This window comes from Labrus bergylta, chromosome 2 (assembly GCF_963930695.1).
Source record: "Labrus bergylta chromosome 2, fLabBer1.1, whole genome shotgun sequence".
Taxonomy (NCBI): Eukaryota; Metazoa; Chordata; class Actinopteri; order Labriformes; family Labridae; genus Labrus; species Labrus bergylta.
The window spans coordinates 36,242,421-36,260,660 of NC_089196.1; the positions used below are offsets into that span (position 1 = coordinate 36,242,421).

Here is an 18,240-nt window from a genome sequence, read left to right on the forward strand (position 1 = left end):
GCCTTGTGTTCAGTCACAGAGAGGATCTCTGAGATCGAGGGAGAGAGGGAGGATGAGCGGTTACATAACCTCCAGAGAGGAGAGCGACCTCTGAGCGCCCTCGGACATCTCAGTCCTCACCGCTGAGGACACGAGCTGAGAGGAAAAAGCTTGATGAAGAAATATGTGCTGTAACCCTCTGAGGACGAAGAAAAACAATCTCACTGGATCTCAAATGAAATATCAGAGGCCAGAGACAAACATCCACGTCCTTATTAAAATAAACTCTCAACTATAGAGGAATGAGATTATCAGATTTTAGTGCCCTGCAGTTCAACGGGATCTATTTAGCATGTTATTATTTCTAACTACATTTCTTGGTATTTCTGGTTGTGTGTGATCCCTCCTGCCGTCTGCGTCTCCATGTTTTACACTTTAATATGAAAAGATAGAGGCGATTAAAGAAGACTCTCACATCAGTCTTAAATTATGCTATCAGCTCTGTGAGGATTAGCTTAGCTGTGGTTTTCATTAAAGGTCACATATTAAACTAAATGCACTTCACCATGTTCCTCTGGTCCGTCTTCAAACCCCCCAATGATGAGAAAAGTTCATCCTCCTCTCTTCTGTCTGCTCCACTTTCAGAAAATGTGTGCTCAAACAGGCCGTTTGGAGATTTTCCCTTCATGACATCACAAAGGGCAGTAGCTGCGACTCAATAAAAAGGACGAGAGACGAGGTGGATGAGGCTTTAACACTGACTCTCTTTCTCTCTCCTCACACACCGAGACGTGCCATCGTTCACAGAACTGAGTCCAAACGTGGAGAATCAGCTCCGCCCCTTTCATCTGAGGAGCGAGTTAGCAGCAGCTAAAGCCCCGTGTGGTTCAACAAGTGGAGGTGAGTTCAGAGTCTGTGAGAGTTAGAGGACGAAGAGGCACAGAGGTGGTCTTTGGAGAGTTAGAGGACGAAGAGGCACAGAGGTGGTCTTTGTGCCTCGGGTCAGGTTTGCACAGTAGGAAAGTAATCAACCAAACATGTCAGAGTTTAACAGAAAGAAGCAGCTTGCTCTTTGTGTTTGTCGTGCAGGACAAAGCGAGCGTGCAGAGGCCCCCTTCTCGTGTCTGTGAACCCGCCGTGCAGCGAGAAGAATCAGCTGGAACACATTAATGTGCAACACAAGAGAACAAACTGTCCGTGGTGACTGTGAGACTGTGTTCAAAGATTGAGGCCACGCTCTTTTAGAACGTTTTTCAACAGGAGATTCTCCAGCAGACTCCTCTCTCTTCAACACGTACGAGCCAACACATGAATCTCTCTGCCTAAACGAGGACGCCGTCACACGTGAAGACTCGGAGCGATTCAGGACTGAAGTCGGAACACTGAAGTTGAAGTTGGTTCAGTTTGCTTTCACACTGCCTGTCACCCTCCACTAGTTGGTGCTGCAGCTCCGGACGAAGCAGCAGGAGCAACTTGAGGTTAAGTGTCACGCCAGAGGACACATCGGACATGTTGCTGCAGGAGCTGGGAATCGAACCCTTGACCGGTTGGGAGACGACGACTCTACCAACTGAGCCACAGCCACCCTGCATATGGACTGGAGCGATGTGTAACCACATTTAGATCAGGCTGGTGGACGTTAACCTGCAAGGAGGACTGAACGCTGGTGTTGTTAGCAATGCTAACGTTAGCCACCCTCTGCAAACACATTGTTTACAGACGTCCAAATTCAACCCACAATGCACTGCTGTTCCAGTTAAACGGACCAAACGGCTCAGCTGGGATGTTTCCAAACTCTGTCACAGACCTTGGAGTGATTTAAAGGTGGGGGCCTCATGACGCTCTCTGAGTGGTAACACGGAGAATCAGCTCCATCCTTTCATCTGAGAAAAACATGTCAGCTGCAGCTCTGCCAAATAAATCTCAACACTTCAAAACATCCGCGCTGATATCTACAATCAGTACGAGTCTACAGAGTCCCGTATCAGTCGCTCTGTAATAACACAAGTCAAAGACGTGAACAGACATGTGATCCAGAGAATCAAAGCCGAGGAGGCGAGGAGGCGAGGAAGGAGGAGAGAGGAGATGAAAGTTGTTATCGGAGGAGGGAACGTGGAGAGTTGTGACGTGAATGAGGAGATAAAAAGCACCTTCATCCTGGAGTTCAGCACATCCTGTTGTCATGACCGGCTCACAGCCAATCACAGCACAGACTGTGATTCTAAGAGTGTGTGGAGCTGGTTGAGTCCCTCATTGGACCAGTGTGAACTGGTTTGAGAGGAAGGTTTGTTTTTTTGGATGTGTTTAGTCTGCATGTCGAGCCGAGGTGCCAGCGCAGATCCAGAGAGGCCACTTAACATGGCAACACCCTGCGTTTAAAATGACTCAGAGAAAATCATTTGGGAGCCCGAGCGACTCTCTGAGCTGTCGAGGTTATCAACACTTTGTCGACGTGTTGACGATCGATGGCATCCTAAAGTACCAACAACTTAAAAAAAATCTATTTCAGGAGAGGAAGGGGCACGTCCCAACCTTTGAGGATCAGACCTCAAACATACAAACACACAAAGGCACAATGAAGACCGTCTGCACACCACAAGCTGCTCCAAGTCACACTGCAGGGAAAAGCACTGGCAACGTTTTTTACAATTTACAAAGTGTGCACGAGTTTGCCTGAAATGTTTAATAACTTGAAATAAGAAATAACCCGATATTGGTGACCTAGGATTTCTATTTGTGTTGCAGTGGTATCAAAAGGAGGATGCACCGATTGTGAAAATCACAGCCGATGTAGATGCCGATATTGAAAGTCAATTTAGCCGATTGCTGATGTTTGTTTTGTTTCTTCTTTTGGTGTCAGACTCCCACAATGCAACATTTCTCTCATGTTTGACATGGAAACAAGTCGCAGATCGGTGACTACATCTTCTCTGAATCAGTCATGAGGGGAACTAGAAGTCAGCATTCAATTATTTAATTGTGTCTCATCATTTGCAGACGTGCCGATGTTGAACGACGCGTCGCTGCTGCATCCCTAATCCATATCATCTGATTTCATTCAGTTTGAAACTCTGGTGTTGTGACAATCTTGCATGTGGAAAACTGACGCAACAAAGCAAAAACAAGGATTTTATGTCCAAAAACTGCCACGGTGCAAGAAAATAAAGGATATAATTCTAACTAGACTGATGTGATTTCACTTTTTTATTCATAAGGAGGTCAATCCTCTGAGATAGCTGCAGTACATTAACAGACAGTAACATGTTGATATGTTATGTTGTCTGCATTAAACTCTTCATTCAGTATAAAAACAACTCCATAAGTTCACCATAAAAACACTTTAAGGGCTCGGAAAGTCAATTAAACTGGCTTTAATTGAAGGAAAAATCTGTTTTAAATATACTTCAAATAAGTGTAAAAGCCTCTTAAAGAAGTTCCACATGTTAGAAGTTTATTGAAAGTTGTTTTTTAGTGTTTTTGTTACCTTTGTAGAAGTGGCGACAAAGTCTCCATCCAGCAGCCGCAAGCTTGCAGAACAGAACTCCGTTAACAAAAGGCACAGCGGTCAGCTCCTCCAGGGTCAGCTGGGTCTGAAACTTAAACTTCTTCTTTTTCACGAAGAAAGCCATCTTTACAAAGTGTCCCCTCGCATAAAACGCGACCTAAAGCTGACAGGAAAACACTGTTGAAAACAAGTTGAGTCAAATGAAAAGCTCCCTGCTGCTGTTTCTGTGTTTCTCTCACTCCGCTTCTCCAGACGCAGCGCAGAAACCTGAAAACAGATCACAGTGTTTCTCTTAAAACCGAGTCAGAAAAACGGATTAAATGAAGCTGTGTGTGTTTAAAAGTTACAGAGGACTTACCCGGAGACATTTCGGCCCTGCTGAGTTTCGTCAGCAGAGGATGAACGACAGAAAATGACAGAAAAGAAAAAGACGATTCACCGTTTCTTCAGCAGGAGGAACTTTCAGCCGTTAGCGTCAAGCTAGCACCGCGCAAGTGACGTAGTTCCGGTGGTACCTTTCAAAATAAAATAACTAAAATCCTCCAGATGTAATGAAAAACACAAAAAAAAAAATGTCATTGTACATACCTTATTGAAACATTCTGTTATTGGAGACACACACATTCCTGAAACACACAATCACACACACAAAGGACCTGTGGACTAATTTAATTTTCAGTGTTTTTACTTATTTTTTAACTATTTATCTTCTATTGTTTTATTTAGATACATTTTTAAAGTAATGTTTGTGGCCTTTTGACCTGTATTGGACAGGACAGCCTGAACAGAGACAGGAAATGTTGGGAGGAGAGAGTGGGGGTTGACATGCAGCAAAGGGCCGATGTCAGTCCACAATGAGGACTGTAACCTCTTTACATGGGGTGTGTAATTACATATATTTTATTGGTATTGTTGTGCATTAGTCTTTGTAGCATGTTTTGTCACTATTTTATGTTTCTTTTTGTTTTTTAAATTCGCTGTAAAGCACCTTGATTTGCATTTGATTGTATTTAAAAAAAGGTGCTTTATAAATCAAGCTTGATTGATTAATGATTGAGAGTGGGGCTGCTACCACGGGGAGCGTGCCAGATCTGTTGGGGTTCTGCGCCTTGCTTGAGGGCCGCCTCGGCAGCACTCTGGAAAGTGACCTGGCATCTCTCCAGCCACCTCTGAGGCAGCTTAATATTACCTGAAGATCTGAAGTTTCTCTTCAAGTGTGAGCACTTCGCTTCAATGGGTTATTAGAATTTCAGAGATTGTAACATTTTTAACACGCAGTATAAAAAACTGTGACCACTTTATTTTCGACACTGAAATATTAATTTAAAAAAATATTATTTAACATGTACTTTTATTTTTTAGGTCAAAATTTTACAGTTTAATACTTTTAATACATTTTCATAATTTTTTGTTTGTTTGTGAGTCTTGTTGTGAAATGCTAACATCTAACTTCCGGTGTTTTACTTATTCACTCTTGTCATCTTGATGCAGCTCCTTAGACACTCGTTCACTGCAAGTCATACTACATCCCGAGTGTTGAAACAGCGACACTGTGTGGCGACAGCGTGTACTGCAGCTAAAATAAATCATGTTGCGTCCAAGTGTTCAAGTGAGCGAAAAACGCTTCTTAAACTTTAAGAAACAGATGAAAACAAAAGAGTTCTCAAATGTTCAGACTTAAAACACAAAGAACCATAAATGAGTATTTCAACTGTTTCGTGAGTTTCAGCCTGTTTTCTGTTCAAACTAATAACAAAATATAAAACATTCATGTCTGTGAATTAAATAGCCTTTAATCTGTTGTAAACCGTCATTTGTTGTTAACCCCCTCAAAGCAGGGCTTCCCAAATTTTCCAGCTTGTTACCCACAAAATAAAGGTGCCAGAGACTGGGCACCCCCGTGTCCCTGGAGGTGGTTAACATATTTAACGTAGCACACTCCACACGCACACGCACACACACACACACACACAACACACACACACACTCAGCAGCCAGTATGTCCTCCTTCTAACTTTAGATTCTGCTCCTGAATGCTCTGGATTTGTTTGGACCAGAGAAGGTAGGCGCTTCTAAGACACGCCCCCCCCCCCCCCCCCCCACACACACACACACACACACACACACACACAGCCGTTTTGGACGCCCCTCGGTTTGTCAGATATGAGAGCAGTTATCAGGTCAACAGGTGTTGCAGCGATGGAAGCGGTCAAGAGAAGTGGTTCAGATAGAAGTGATTGTACCCGACCTAAAAAGCCTCTGCATGTTTCTAATCAGCTCCACGTGTCGGCTACAAACTGATGTTTCATTCACTAAACACACCAGGGGTTTGATTATTTTATTTATGAAATCAATCCAACTTTATGACATACTTAATGTGCTGGCATGGAGAAGTCTTTGTCTCCACTGAGGAATGATTCAGTTTGAAGGTGAAGTTCGGCCACTAGAGGGCAGCAGAGACCTGAAGGACAATCAGCGTGGACCTCTTAAATCACTTTAAATGTGGGTTTGTCATTTACACCGAGGTTACAACACGAGGATCGAACTGGTTGAGATGACTCTACCGCCCCTGTGGATCAGGTGGTGTGTCAAACACTCAGTCAAATTTAAAGACATGTATTTGCTTTAATTATTTATATAATCGATCATTTCTGTCTTTTTTAATGCAGGAGCAAACATCAATCCTTTCTAGTATAGTTCAAGTGAATGGAGGTCTTAAACTATTTTGTTATTGTTTGTCAGACAAAATAAAAACTTTGTAAACATCACTTTGGGTCCTGATCAGTTTTGATGAGCATTTCTAAGTTAATAGATTTATCATTTAAAAAAGTAACATCATCAATATTTACATTAAGCCTTTGTCCCACTTTAGAGCTCTGCGTCATTCAAACAGGACTACAGTGGTCTTTGTGTCTTTGTTTGACCTCAGGCTGTAAAATAAAAACAGGAATCAGAGGCGATAATGAACAAACTGTGTGTTCTAACAACAAGCTGTTAGAAACCATAAAAGCATCATAACACAGATGTAAAACTGCAGTACGTCCTCCTGAGGAGCACAGAGGCAGACCTCTCCTCTTATTGATGAGCTCCCCCCCCCCCACACACACACACACACACACACACACACACACACACACTTCACCTGTGTCACTCCTGCAGATATGGAGTGTTTGTCTGACCCCGCTGAAGCCTGTTTGTCGTACTGGTCAGTGATTATCTCCCTCCGTGTGACGCAGATGATTCAACAACAACGGCAGCAGCAAACTTGTTTTTTATTCTCTCTGCTGGACTTTAACTGGTGATGCGTTCAAGGACCTCTGACTCCATGAGCTGCTTCAAACAGTGTAAACATCTCAGAAAATACTGTTTATTATTTAAAACTTTTAGATCTGAAGAAGGTGCCAGAAGGTTTCATCTTTATCATACTGAACATCGTACGTTTCTCTTTGCAGAATGAAAACGGTCAAATATGATTCAAAATCCTCTTCATGTTTCTCTAACTCTAACATGTGTCTCTAGTCCGTCTACAAATCCCCCAATCATGAGAAAAGTCCATCCTCTCCGTCTTCTGCCTGCTCCACTTTTCAGAAAATGTGTGTTCAAACAGGCCGTTTGGAGATTTGGAGACAGCGAGGTTCACTAAACTCGTGCATGTTGTTTCTTTTCCAGTAACACTTGTTTTAGTTATTTACACCTAAGGGTTGGTCCATTTCATTATAGTTGCACCACAATCTATTTATACATGAGCAATACTAATTATGTAATTAAATCATTTATATTTTCTGCACATAGTTCCTTAAAACTTTGGCATGAGTATTTTTCAGTATTTTTCTTTTTACATATTTCCACAAACAGTTTGAATCTTTGAAGTCAGGATCATAATGTTTAGAAGGTTTATCTAAACCTTGTATCATTGATTTCCTGTCAAAGACTTTTATCAGCTATGATAACAGTGGAATTAATCCTGATACATTTTCAGTTTCTTTCCTTGAAGACAGAAACAGTGCAAGGTAGCTCTTTGCTCTGATAGTTCGGCCACATGCAGAGGAGTGTGCGTCCTTGTGTTGTGTGTAAACCTACACCGGATCAGCTGACGGCCTTGGGGTTCGGCCAGCAGCACTTGGTGTTCCCTCAGCACCCTATTTGGGATTTTGGCGCTGGTCACTTGTGCCAGCCTGAATCCATCCAGCCGCCTGACTCTGTGTTGTTTTGGATCAAACTACAGTACATTCAGAGCCCGGTTGAAAATATGCAAATGTCTGCAGACAGTTCTTTTTTTAGCTTCGTCCTGAACTCCTTTGAATTTATAAAGGAAGACAAGCAGGAGATGTTACATCAAATCAAATCCATTTAATTTATAGAGCACATTTAAAAACAACTAGAGGTGGCCAAAGTGTTGCACGATTAGATAACATGCAGAGACAAAACATGCACATCATGGTAAAAGCAAGAAGAATAAACTTTCACATTTGACCTATAGGATCAGGAAACTAAGAGACAGATATTATCTAGATATTTTCAGGAGTGCATGTGTGAAAACAGCTTTAGAAAAGAGGATTTTTTAAAATGTAAACAAGCAGGACTGGCAACAACAAGTATAACCTGCTACAGTTTCCTTGAATCCAGTTGTTGGATATCTTCTTTACTTTCTCTTGAACACCTCCTGTGTCCTTGTCAATGTCGACTCAACTCCTTTATCTTGAAGCCCTCTTTAATGCATTTCTTTCTTTGTCTTGTGCATGACATCTTTTAGGCTTTCTTGTTTTTAAAACATGCAGGAATATGTCTGAGTTACTATCTTATGGACGCCATAAGCAGCTTTGCAGTCATACATTTCATTTCTTTATTCAAGGCTCATAAATCACTGAGGTTTCCCTCATTATCAAAGATGTGGAGAAACAGAAAACATGCACAAATAAAACATCAATGATTCTCAGGAGAAACACTCCCACACTGTAGTGAAGTGGTTTGACATCATTGTCTGAATTTGAACAGAAACAACAGTGTTGATCTTGAGAGTGGGCTGTAAATTATTCCACATTTTTGGATCAAAAAAGCTAAATTTAGATGTTCTAAATTCAGGGTTAACCTGCAGCAACAGACGTCGTTAGAGCGGGTTCGGTCCAGAGATGTTATTGATAAAAAGATGATTATCACACCTCTGTGTTCCAAAAACAACCAGCTGTGTTATACAGAATACACGTTTTATAAGGATCTCTGGATATGAACCAAAGAGCAGAGTGATAGACGGAGTCTGAGTGGAAGCTGAAGCATGTCTAGAGAAAATATTACCTGAGAAAAAGACGACTTCAAGTGTGTTAAAATCAATCATGTGTTTCTCTCAAAATCACTTTTTCCTTACGAGATCTCGTCTTATTTATCTTGTTATCACGGGACAACCAGCGTTGTAAATAAGTCGAGAAAACAATCCAAATGTAGTTGTTTGGATGTTTGTCTGCTAAGGGCTTCCGTAGGCCTATTGTGTGTATGTATATATATATATATATATATATATATATATATATATATAACTGGATTTTTTTTTCTCCATATTTTCTTTAATTTTGTTACTTCATTTTATATTAAATTTTGATATTTATATCTAAATGTGCTTTGTGTTGGTTGTATTGAGGGTATACCTCTTACTTTTCATTGGGCCACCATGTGTTTTAAAATAAAAAGTAAAAAAGAATTATGTTTAAAGTCCATAAATAAATAAAAAATATTTTAAAAATACATTTAAAAAAATGAATGACTTGTTATCTTACTGATTACAATACATATATTTAATGCAATCTGTTCATGTCTCTTTGTTTCAGTTTTTTTATTATTATTGATGTGAACTTTGTGCTGCATTTCCTTGGCCAGGTCACGGCATGTGTACCGCCAAGCAGCCCCGAGCCCGCCTTTTTCACTGTTTGAATGAAACAAAACACGTGATTGGTCAGTCTTTATAGGCGGCATGAAAAGAGGGTCAGGATTGGTCAATAGTTTTCTGTCTCTTTACGCTAGAAGAGGGTGGTACCGAACGTATCAATGAGAAGCCTCAGCGATTGCCCTGTAGTAATATTACATCAGATTCATTGTTCAGACAGCTTGTTCAGCCAATGACGTGGATGTATTCCTGGAAGGGGCGTGGCTTCTTGCCATTCATTAGAAACCAGCCGGCATTTCCTTACCGGCATTTCAGCATTGCACCGTGTGGGATAGAGACACCAGTTTCGGTGTGCTATTTATTTATTTATTGTAGCATTTTTTTTAAATTGTCCTGAGTAAACATGCTCGGTCTGTGCCTTTACGTCCCCGTGTCCAACTCGGACCCGGTCGAAGTGGAATACTTTGAATCTAACGGCCTCCCGTCGGAGCTGAAGTCTCTGTTCAACAAACTGAGCGTGTTCCTGCCGTCTCAGGAGTTTTCTACCTACCAGAGATGGCGAAAGGTAATACACTTCACTCGAACATAACTTTGTTTGTCTTTCAATGTCCGTTCAGCACCTGATTTTAAAATCGCATTACTTTTGCCGGTGTTTAAATCCTATCTTTCCCGGCGTGCGCGGTGGTTAAAAAGCCTTTACGACAAGGCCGCAAGTTGCCGGTGTCGCACATTTCGATGGGTAGCCAAATTCGGCGAAACACCGGTGTCTAGAAAAGTCCGCGTAGCGTGTGAACTAAACTTTAGTGTGTAAAACTTTTTCTATGACTGTAAGTAGAACATTTAAAACCAATGATTTTCTTTTTGTGTGTGTATTTTAAAAGCCTTAAATTGAAAACAAACTGAATTGAATGAAACTCGCGCTGTGCTACATCAAATACCTACATGTCGTCAGCTAACTGAGTTACCGTAACACTTCTAATACAAGCCCAAACCTTTATTAGGAGAATTACGGTAACTGGAAAAGAAGTTCAATTCTGCATCAATTTCTAATATTTGCACAGACACTGTATCTGCATTAAGGTTGACATACTTTTTTATACAATCTGTTATTTATTGATGATGGTGTTCATAAGACATTAATGAATCCATCCAATAATTGCAGGAAAACTCCTGCAGACTTTTTGAATTGCAAAATTACATTAGTAATGTTTCAGTCTGCAAGGGTTTACAAGTCCCAAGAAATTACCTAATGAATGCTTAAAACTACTATTTGTGTCGCTGTAGTATCAAAGTTTAAACCACCCTAAGCAAAATTCACATTTTTATTTGTGAATATCTGCCTGCCCGCCCTTTTCATACTTAACACATGCACACTAGACTTCCTGAAACTAGAAAACTGGTGATCTGAGACTTGATTTGATGGTGAAAGGTTTATCTTCTCTTCACTATGACTCACCGTCCTTCTGCAGATCAGTTGGACATTGCCTTGTTCAACGCTGATTGCATTGCAGTAATTATCATTAAACAGATAAATTTATTTTGTAACATCTCTAGTTAGTGTTTTTTTTTGGCTCCAGCAGAGTCAGCTGTCCCATCTGTTGCTGCTAGAGCAGCTGCAACTGTGTGCCAGTTTCTCAGGAGTACAAGCACATGTTCCCTGGTAGAGACAGAGATTCAGTGACAATTTTATGACTGCTTTTTCTGCAAGTTAAAGTGATGTGCAGGTAGTTAAATGTGAGAGCAGAAATGTCCTGCAGAGTATAATATTTACAGTCTGCTGGTCGTATGTCTGCTCTGTGGGCAGCGGGTCAGGTATCAGAGCACTGAGAGCAGGCCAGCAGGCTGGAACACTGCCGGTGTCCTTGTCTCCTTTTAGCTCTGGATGTTTGCGCTAGGACAGGATTAAGGCAGTTGGCGGGTCGACCTGCAGTCGGGGTCAAAGAGTGTCATTACCTAATTCCCTCTTCTCCCCTGTCCTGGAGAACCGAGCTCCATTCAAGAATGTCAAGTGACGGCACATTCACAACGGCGGATTAGCAAATGGGTCACGATGTTGTCCTGTTCAGGACTGCAAGTTTGACATTTAGGGGAGAGGACTGTACAGAACCTGCTGTACTCCTTATGTGTTTCATAAGACTTGTAATTGTTTTGTATCAGGACAGATGAATCATGCATGCAGAAGGTCATACATTTCTCAAGCTGTGAAAACAATGCAGCACCAAGTTTGTGTCATTAGAATGGCATTTGTCAAGAGCCAAACCACAAACCCCATGTCTCATACTTCACATCTTAGCTGTCCTAAAATTGAGCTCACATTATTTGAATATTTTTTTTTGTTGTTGCAGAAAACTTTAAAACAGGAAAAGGGCGACTCGGATGGACAGTTGGACTTTGAGGAGTTCGTTCACTATCTGCAGGATTACGAGAGAGACCTGAAGCTGGTCGTGAAAAGCCTGGACAGGAAAAATGCAGGTAAGAGTTTCAGGCTTGGTTTCATCTTTTATGTCACAAGTTCATCCAAAGTTTAGGAACCATTTTCTCACAGTTTGTCTTTGCTTCCTTTTAAGGCCGTGTTGATCCTAAGGAGTTCATTCAGTCTCTGCAGGACCTCGGGGTGCATATTTCCCCACAGCACGCCGAGAAAGCCCTTAAGAGGTAAATTCATTCATCCATTTCATCTGCTGGATTTGTTAGATTAAAGGGGCTCAGTGTCTTAATGTGCCTTTTCTTTTCTTAAAGCATGGATAAGAATGGAATGATAACTATCGGCAGCAAGGACTGGAGCAACTTCCCCATGGTGGAAAAGACGGAGACCATTCCCGAGATCATCCTCTACTGGAAACACTCCACGGTTAGTTCAGCAGTCGGGTCAGAATCTTTAATGGAGCCGTCTTAATGAATACACTAGAGCTAGAAAAGTCCATGTACGAGGAGTTGGGTGTTACGTAAAGTCATCTAAGATCCGATAACACTATCAGGACATTCGATAATGATACGAGGGTGTTGGGGCGCCTTTTTCTGTCTCTGAAACCGGGTCAGTCCAGGACCAAATTCCATGAAAGGCCTCGTCAGAACAAGACGTGCGTCACTCATTAAGCTCTATTAGCCTGTGAACGGAATTGGTCCAATTCTGGGAGGATTACGTCGGGAGGATTTGTCGAGTTGTCTCGCTGTTATGTAAACGGGAGCAGCGATCAGGTGGAGGCTGACCTAATGATTGAATATTTCCAGTCTTATCTTAACGAGTCCAGAGGATTCACTTTACACTGAAAAAGTATCTGAGGGTCAGGAATAGAGCTCCCCTCCTGGGAGGCCCCCGCAACACCGACCAAATGTCTGATGAAACACGAGCTGCTGGGTCATCAGAGTTATCTGAATCTGAGGTTTAATGCTCTGTGGAGGGAGCGTGGCACTGAAGCTCCGTATCAGCAAATTAAGATTAGGAGAGTCTAATCAGGCGGGGGCAATGAAGGTTCTGTTTTTAGTGCCTCACTTAAGTTACAGAAAGTCCCTGAATCAAAAACAAAATAAAGATTTTGATTCTGAAGTTTTTTTAAGTGATCACACACATTCAGTGTTACAGGTGACAGCAATCCAAAGCTCCAGTTCTTCACCTGTGCCCCCTCTCTGCCCCTGACCTAGATGGTTTTGAAATCCTGCCTCCCCATTGGACTTTTGTCCTTTGCTCGCCGTGCCTCATTAGAAAAGGTGGCTCCGATTTCCAATGAGTGCCGGGTTTCAAAGATTACCCACTCACATCGATTAAGACACGCCCCTGAAAACAAACCAGGTGCTAAACGATGGTCGTCACAGTTTGGAGACGCACGTTAAGCTGCCACCAGCATCGATGTTAAACCAGCTGACTGGTTCAGAGTGAGATCTTTAAATCCAGCAGCTAGAAAGATTGTCAGATACTTCCATGTTTTTGATACCACACGTTTTAAAACGACACCTTCTCTTGTCGAGCGTTTTGGCGCCTCTTAAAGATGCAAAAATAACATTTTTGTCTCTTACCAACATCAGAAGAGGCGACACTGTCGTAATGGTACAAATGCATTTAGTAACTGTTTGGTCTTTTGGGAACTTAATATATGACCTCATATTGAGAACCTGGGGAATTTATTTTGTTGTCATGGTATCCGATAATAAGGTTTGATCTTTCCAAGTATCATATGGAAGTTTAAGGTTCTGATATCGTCAAAGTCTTTTCTGAAAATCAGCTGATTTGTGAATCATCTCCTACGAGATCGTGAAGTTTATGGCGTCCTCGAGTCCCCTGAGTGATGCATTCAAACCCCGTCTCTTTCGATGGAGATGCAGAATGCAATAAGTCTCACATCAGTGTTTCATTAGGATGACTGAGAAGTTAACACGGACTCCCGTAATAACGTTCCCGTCTCTCTCTCTCCCTCTCTCTCTCTCTCTCTCTCTCTCTGTGGCAGATATTCGACGTCGGGGAGAACCTGATGGTGCCTGATGAGTTCACGGTGGAGGAGAAGATGACCGGGATGTGGTGGAGGCACCTGGTCGCAGGCGGAGCAGCCGGAGCCGTTTCCAGGACCTTCACGGCTCCTCTGGACCGACTCAAAGTCATGATGCAGGTGAGACGAGGACCGCAAGGTTACATAAATCAATCAATCTGAAAACCAGGGTAAAGGTGGGAGACTTCGGGGACGTGGAGGAAGTTAAGGACACTCTTATCACATCGTTATCTCATCAGTGATGCGTTCAGTGTTCAGCTTTAACATTCAGACATCCTATAACTTAGAAATAAAGTTTTTTAATTGTAGAAATGAAACTCTGAATGAAGTAATGACAGCCTCATGTCATAACTGTGTGTGTAATAATCTGATGCAAACTTGTAAGAAGTTGCTCAAGAGCAGAGTTACGTAAACTCCATAAAGTTAAAGATTAGAGGAATGTCTGGAGGGGCCAGGGTCCAGGACCTGATGTGTGACCCCAGCAGCCGACCAATCACAGCTCACTTACAGTCGTCATACCTTCGGCTGCGTTATCGTCCCACGTCATATCGGGGGGGCTAAAGGTCTCAAACTGTGCCGATTCAGGATCTGTGTCAGTGGTCCGACTGTGTCAGCTGGCATGTGGAAAGTCGACTTTGAGCCCCATTGATCAGCAGATAAAGAAATTGTGTTTTTCTGCTTTTATTGTTAATTAAACCGGCCCAGTTGGCATCGTTTGTGGGTCAGAAGAAGTCTCGGCCTACGTGTCTGAGATATCCCCGAGATAGAAAACAGAATAAATCTCAAAGTATTTTTAGTTTCCTGCGAGTGAAGAGAAAAGTTTCTGACTGTTCTTTTGGTGAAATGATTCAAACGTGTTCCTCTTCCCTCTCAGGTTTATGGAACCAGAACAAACAACATGTGCATCATGAGCGGGATGATGCAGATGATCAGAGAGGGCGGCATGAGGTCGTTGTGGCGAGGAAACGGCGTGAACATCATCAAAATCGCCCCCGAGTCGGCCCTGAAGTTCATGGCGTACGAGCAGGTAAGACGCCCGACTGACCGTGTTTGTTTGTGCGTCTTCATTAAGTGCCCCCCCCCCCCCCCCCCCCCCTGGATGTCCAGTCACTAACTTTCTTTCTCAAATTGGATTCCGCAGATTAAGCGTTTAATCGGCAGCGAGAAGACGACTCTGAGCATCCTGGAGAGGTTTGTTGCTGGATCTCTGGCCGGAGTGATGGCCCAGAGCACCATCTACCCCATGGAGGTGATTAATCCGTTGATCTGCTGTAACATGAGTCACTAAGACGCCCTGTGATGGACGTTCAAAGACTTCAGAGCTGACATTTCTTTGATTTGTCCGTAGGTGCTGAAAACTCGTCTCGCTCTGAGGACGACGGGTCAGTACTCGGGGATCTCGGACTGCGCCAAGCAGATCTTCAGGAGGGAAGGACTGGGAGCGTTTTATAAAGGCTACGTCCCCAACATGCTCGGCATCATCCCCTACGCCGGCATCGACCTGGCCGTGTACGAGGTGAGACGTTACCCTGGGAGGCTTCGTGTTTCATACCGTACATTCTTCTTTCTGATGATGAAACTTTGAATCAGAGGAGGACTGTTGATCTTTCTTAACACCTTCACAGTTTCTGTCGCCCCTTTAACTCAAACACTGATTTAAAAAAAACACAAGTGTGAAAGGAAACACTGATCGAGATTTGAGTCTAAAAAAAAAGAACATTTGTTCAGTAGATATGTCAGAAATTCAAAACCAACCAGTCAGCTGGTGACCGGGTTACGTAACAGACTGTAATCGAACGCCGCCTCTCTGCTTTGTTTTTCCTGCTTTAATGAACATAAAAGAATCTAAAGAACATAATCCTGATTTAAAAAACGAGCTCAAAGAGAGTTGAAAGATTTGGCTTTATTTCTCTAATCTCGTTCCCCCCCCCCCCCCCCCCTCAGACTCTGAAGAACAGCTACCTGCAGCAGTACGGCACAAACAGCTCTGACCCCGGCGTGCTCGTCCTGCTCGCCTGCGGCACCGTGTCCAGCACCTGCGGCCAGCTCGCCAGTTATCCTCTGGCTCTGGTCCGAACACGCATGCAAGCACAAGGTGAGGCCATTGTACATGTTCTGTGTCTCAATGCAAAAAAAATGTAGTTTTTCTTCTGGACTTCTTGGGGGTGAGAACTACAAAAATGGTTGACATTCACTGAGAAAAAAGCGATTTAGAAAGTTGACTTGATACCTTTTTTTAAAAAGTTGAGTACTCGTGGAAATGTATTTTTTATTGAAGCTGCATCCAATAATATTTCATGAATCTAATCAGCAGATAATTTAAATGTTCTAGAAATTCCAATATGGCGGCAGCAGACTAAATGATTTATATCCTAAATGTTTTTATCTTTTGTCTTTGCAGCTGCGACGGGCTCGACGAGTCCGCATGCGACCATGTCCGGTCTCTTCAGGCAGATCCTACAGACCGAGGGTCCGACGGGTCTCTACAGAGGTTTGGCGCCCAACTTCCTCAAAGTGATCCCCGCCGTCAGCATCAGCTACGTCGTGTACGAGAACCTGAAGACGCAGCTGGGAGTGACATCACGCTGAAACCTGACCCTCCCCCTTTTGTTGTGTGACAACAAGAATGTGACAAGTGACCTCCCCCCCCCCACGAGGGAACCCCAGGGAGCCTGTGGCCCCGCTGGGTGTTCGTAGAGCGATCTCATTCTGTGAATGTCAGCTGATGAAAGACGAGAAGGGACACTGGTCACGTTGGAAGGCTGAGGTGGAGGTTATGGACTCTGTGAGCTCAGGAGTGTAACTGCTGCTATTTATGTTTGAGGAGAGATGTGAGGGATGGGACTGAAAGTCAAGGACCAAATGTTTATTTTTTGCCCTTTCTGCCCGGATCCTCAGCGAGAACATGTTGAGGTTATTCTTCATGTTTGAGTTCTTTTCTGTCCGCCAGTCGAACATGCAGCGTTTCGTAGCTCTACTGGGAAAAAAGCATTCTAGTTCAGGATCCTTCTCTGATAAAAAGCATTAATAATCCCTTTAAGAAGTTTTATTCTTTAAGTGTTCGGCCTGCAGGAAGAATGTCTGTGTTCCTTAAAGAGAGGGTTTTTGCACATGTGAGTTTGATCTCTCCTCCCCGTCCTGAATCAATGAATGCTAGAGGAGTATTTATTTCCATCCTGTATTTATCCTTTTTATTGTCGAGAAGAGAGCGGCGTCAGAACGCTGCATGTTAAGTTTAAACAGCCAAATGTGCGATTTAAGAATAATGCTGTGATTGTATTCAGGGTGAGAGTGTAGCGCCGGGCAGCAGCCTTAACACGTGGCGTTGAAACACACTACATGCTGCCCGCTGGGAGTTTGTGCTCATGCTGCTGTTTGAGAAAACATGAAAATAACTTTTTGTTGTGGTACAAACTGATCATGCCTGTTGTTCTAAAGAGTTAAATGTATTAATGTTCACCTCAGGTTTTAGGGCAGATTCATGTTTAATTCACAACATTTATCCTCGAAAAACGAAGGGCAGAAGAAGATGAGCAACATATTGCACTTTAATCGATGCTGGAAGGGCTCTGGAGGAATGTCGGATCAATCCAGGTGTTAAGACTGAATTCTTTTGTAAAGAATGAGTTTTTAGAGATGTTTTTTAAAGGACCATTTTGATGCAAATAAATGCAAATTCTTGTACTTCTGAGTCTCATGTCTTCCTCTGCTCAAAGTAAAGTCGAGATGTTCTGTTTGTGTGTCTAATCTCAGCACTGACCACGAACTACAACGGCCGATTACACATTCAGCGACAACAGACCCCGAGAAATCTGCTGCTATCTTTTAGTCTAATAATAAATATTCAGACTTCTCATCCTTACATTATTTCCCCCACTGTTCGGTCGTGATGTGTCGTTGCATATTTCCAAGAAAGAAGTGGAAGTAGTTTGGGGATGTTATCAGCACATTTCAGATTGATAGACAGGACAGTGGAGAGAGGCAATCGGCAAACTGTGGTGTTGAAATATGAAGCTGATGCATGATTAGTTCATGTCTCTAGAGTGGAATCTACAAATAAATAAACACAATCAACATGTAAAACAAAAAAGTAAATACCAGTGCCAACCAAAAAACATGACACATATTGCACAAGATCTGCATAAAAGGCAGCAAAAGGAAAGATGAAAAACATTTCACAGATGTCTGAATGGATGAACCCTTTGTAATAAAACGTTGCCCGTCCATTTACGATATGACAAACCATGATATGATACAATCTGACCCGGGAAGACAGGATACGGCATGATGGGATACATGTTAGATTACAATCCGCTAAGATGTATGATACAGCACGATACGCTGCAACACCACATATTTTACGATACGATGCCATGAGAACGATACGATACCAGATGATA

General features: G+C 42.6%; 3 protein-coding genes across 3 annotated transcripts in view; 1 reads left to right on the top strand and 2 right to left on the bottom strand.

The window, feature by feature from the left end:
* eeig1a (estrogen-induced osteoclastogenesis regulator 1a) overlaps positions 1 to 3,988 on the bottom strand; it is a 30,617-nt gene extending 26,629 nt beyond the window's left edge. Inside the window, exons 1-2 of the mRNA XM_065951969.1 lie at positions 3,843 to 3,988; positions 3,466 to 3,751 (exon numbers count right to left, since the gene is read on the bottom strand). The gene's annotated coding sequence lies outside the window, so the exon portion shown is untranslated. The remainder of the gene's footprint in view (positions 1 to 3,465; positions 3,752 to 3,842) is intronic.
* mmp11a (matrix metallopeptidase 11a) overlaps positions 1 to 18,240 on the bottom strand; it is a 193,741-nt gene that overhangs the window by 23,568 nt on the left and 151,933 nt on the right. The window lies entirely within an intron of this gene.
* slc25a25a (solute carrier family 25 member 25a) lies at positions 9,655 to 17,524 on the top strand. The gene is made up of 10 exons (XM_020658126.3): positions 9,655 to 9,924; positions 11,705 to 11,831; positions 11,927 to 12,014; positions 12,099 to 12,210; positions 13,802 to 13,960; positions 14,715 to 14,867; positions 14,982 to 15,089; positions 15,189 to 15,356; positions 15,785 to 15,935; positions 16,242 to 17,524. The coding sequence occupies exons 1-10, from the start codon at positions 9,763 to 9,765 to the stop codon at positions 16,427 to 16,429; spliced, it is 1,416 nt and encodes a 471-aa protein (XP_020513782.2). The 5' UTR covers positions 9,655 to 9,762; the 3' UTR covers positions 16,430 to 17,524.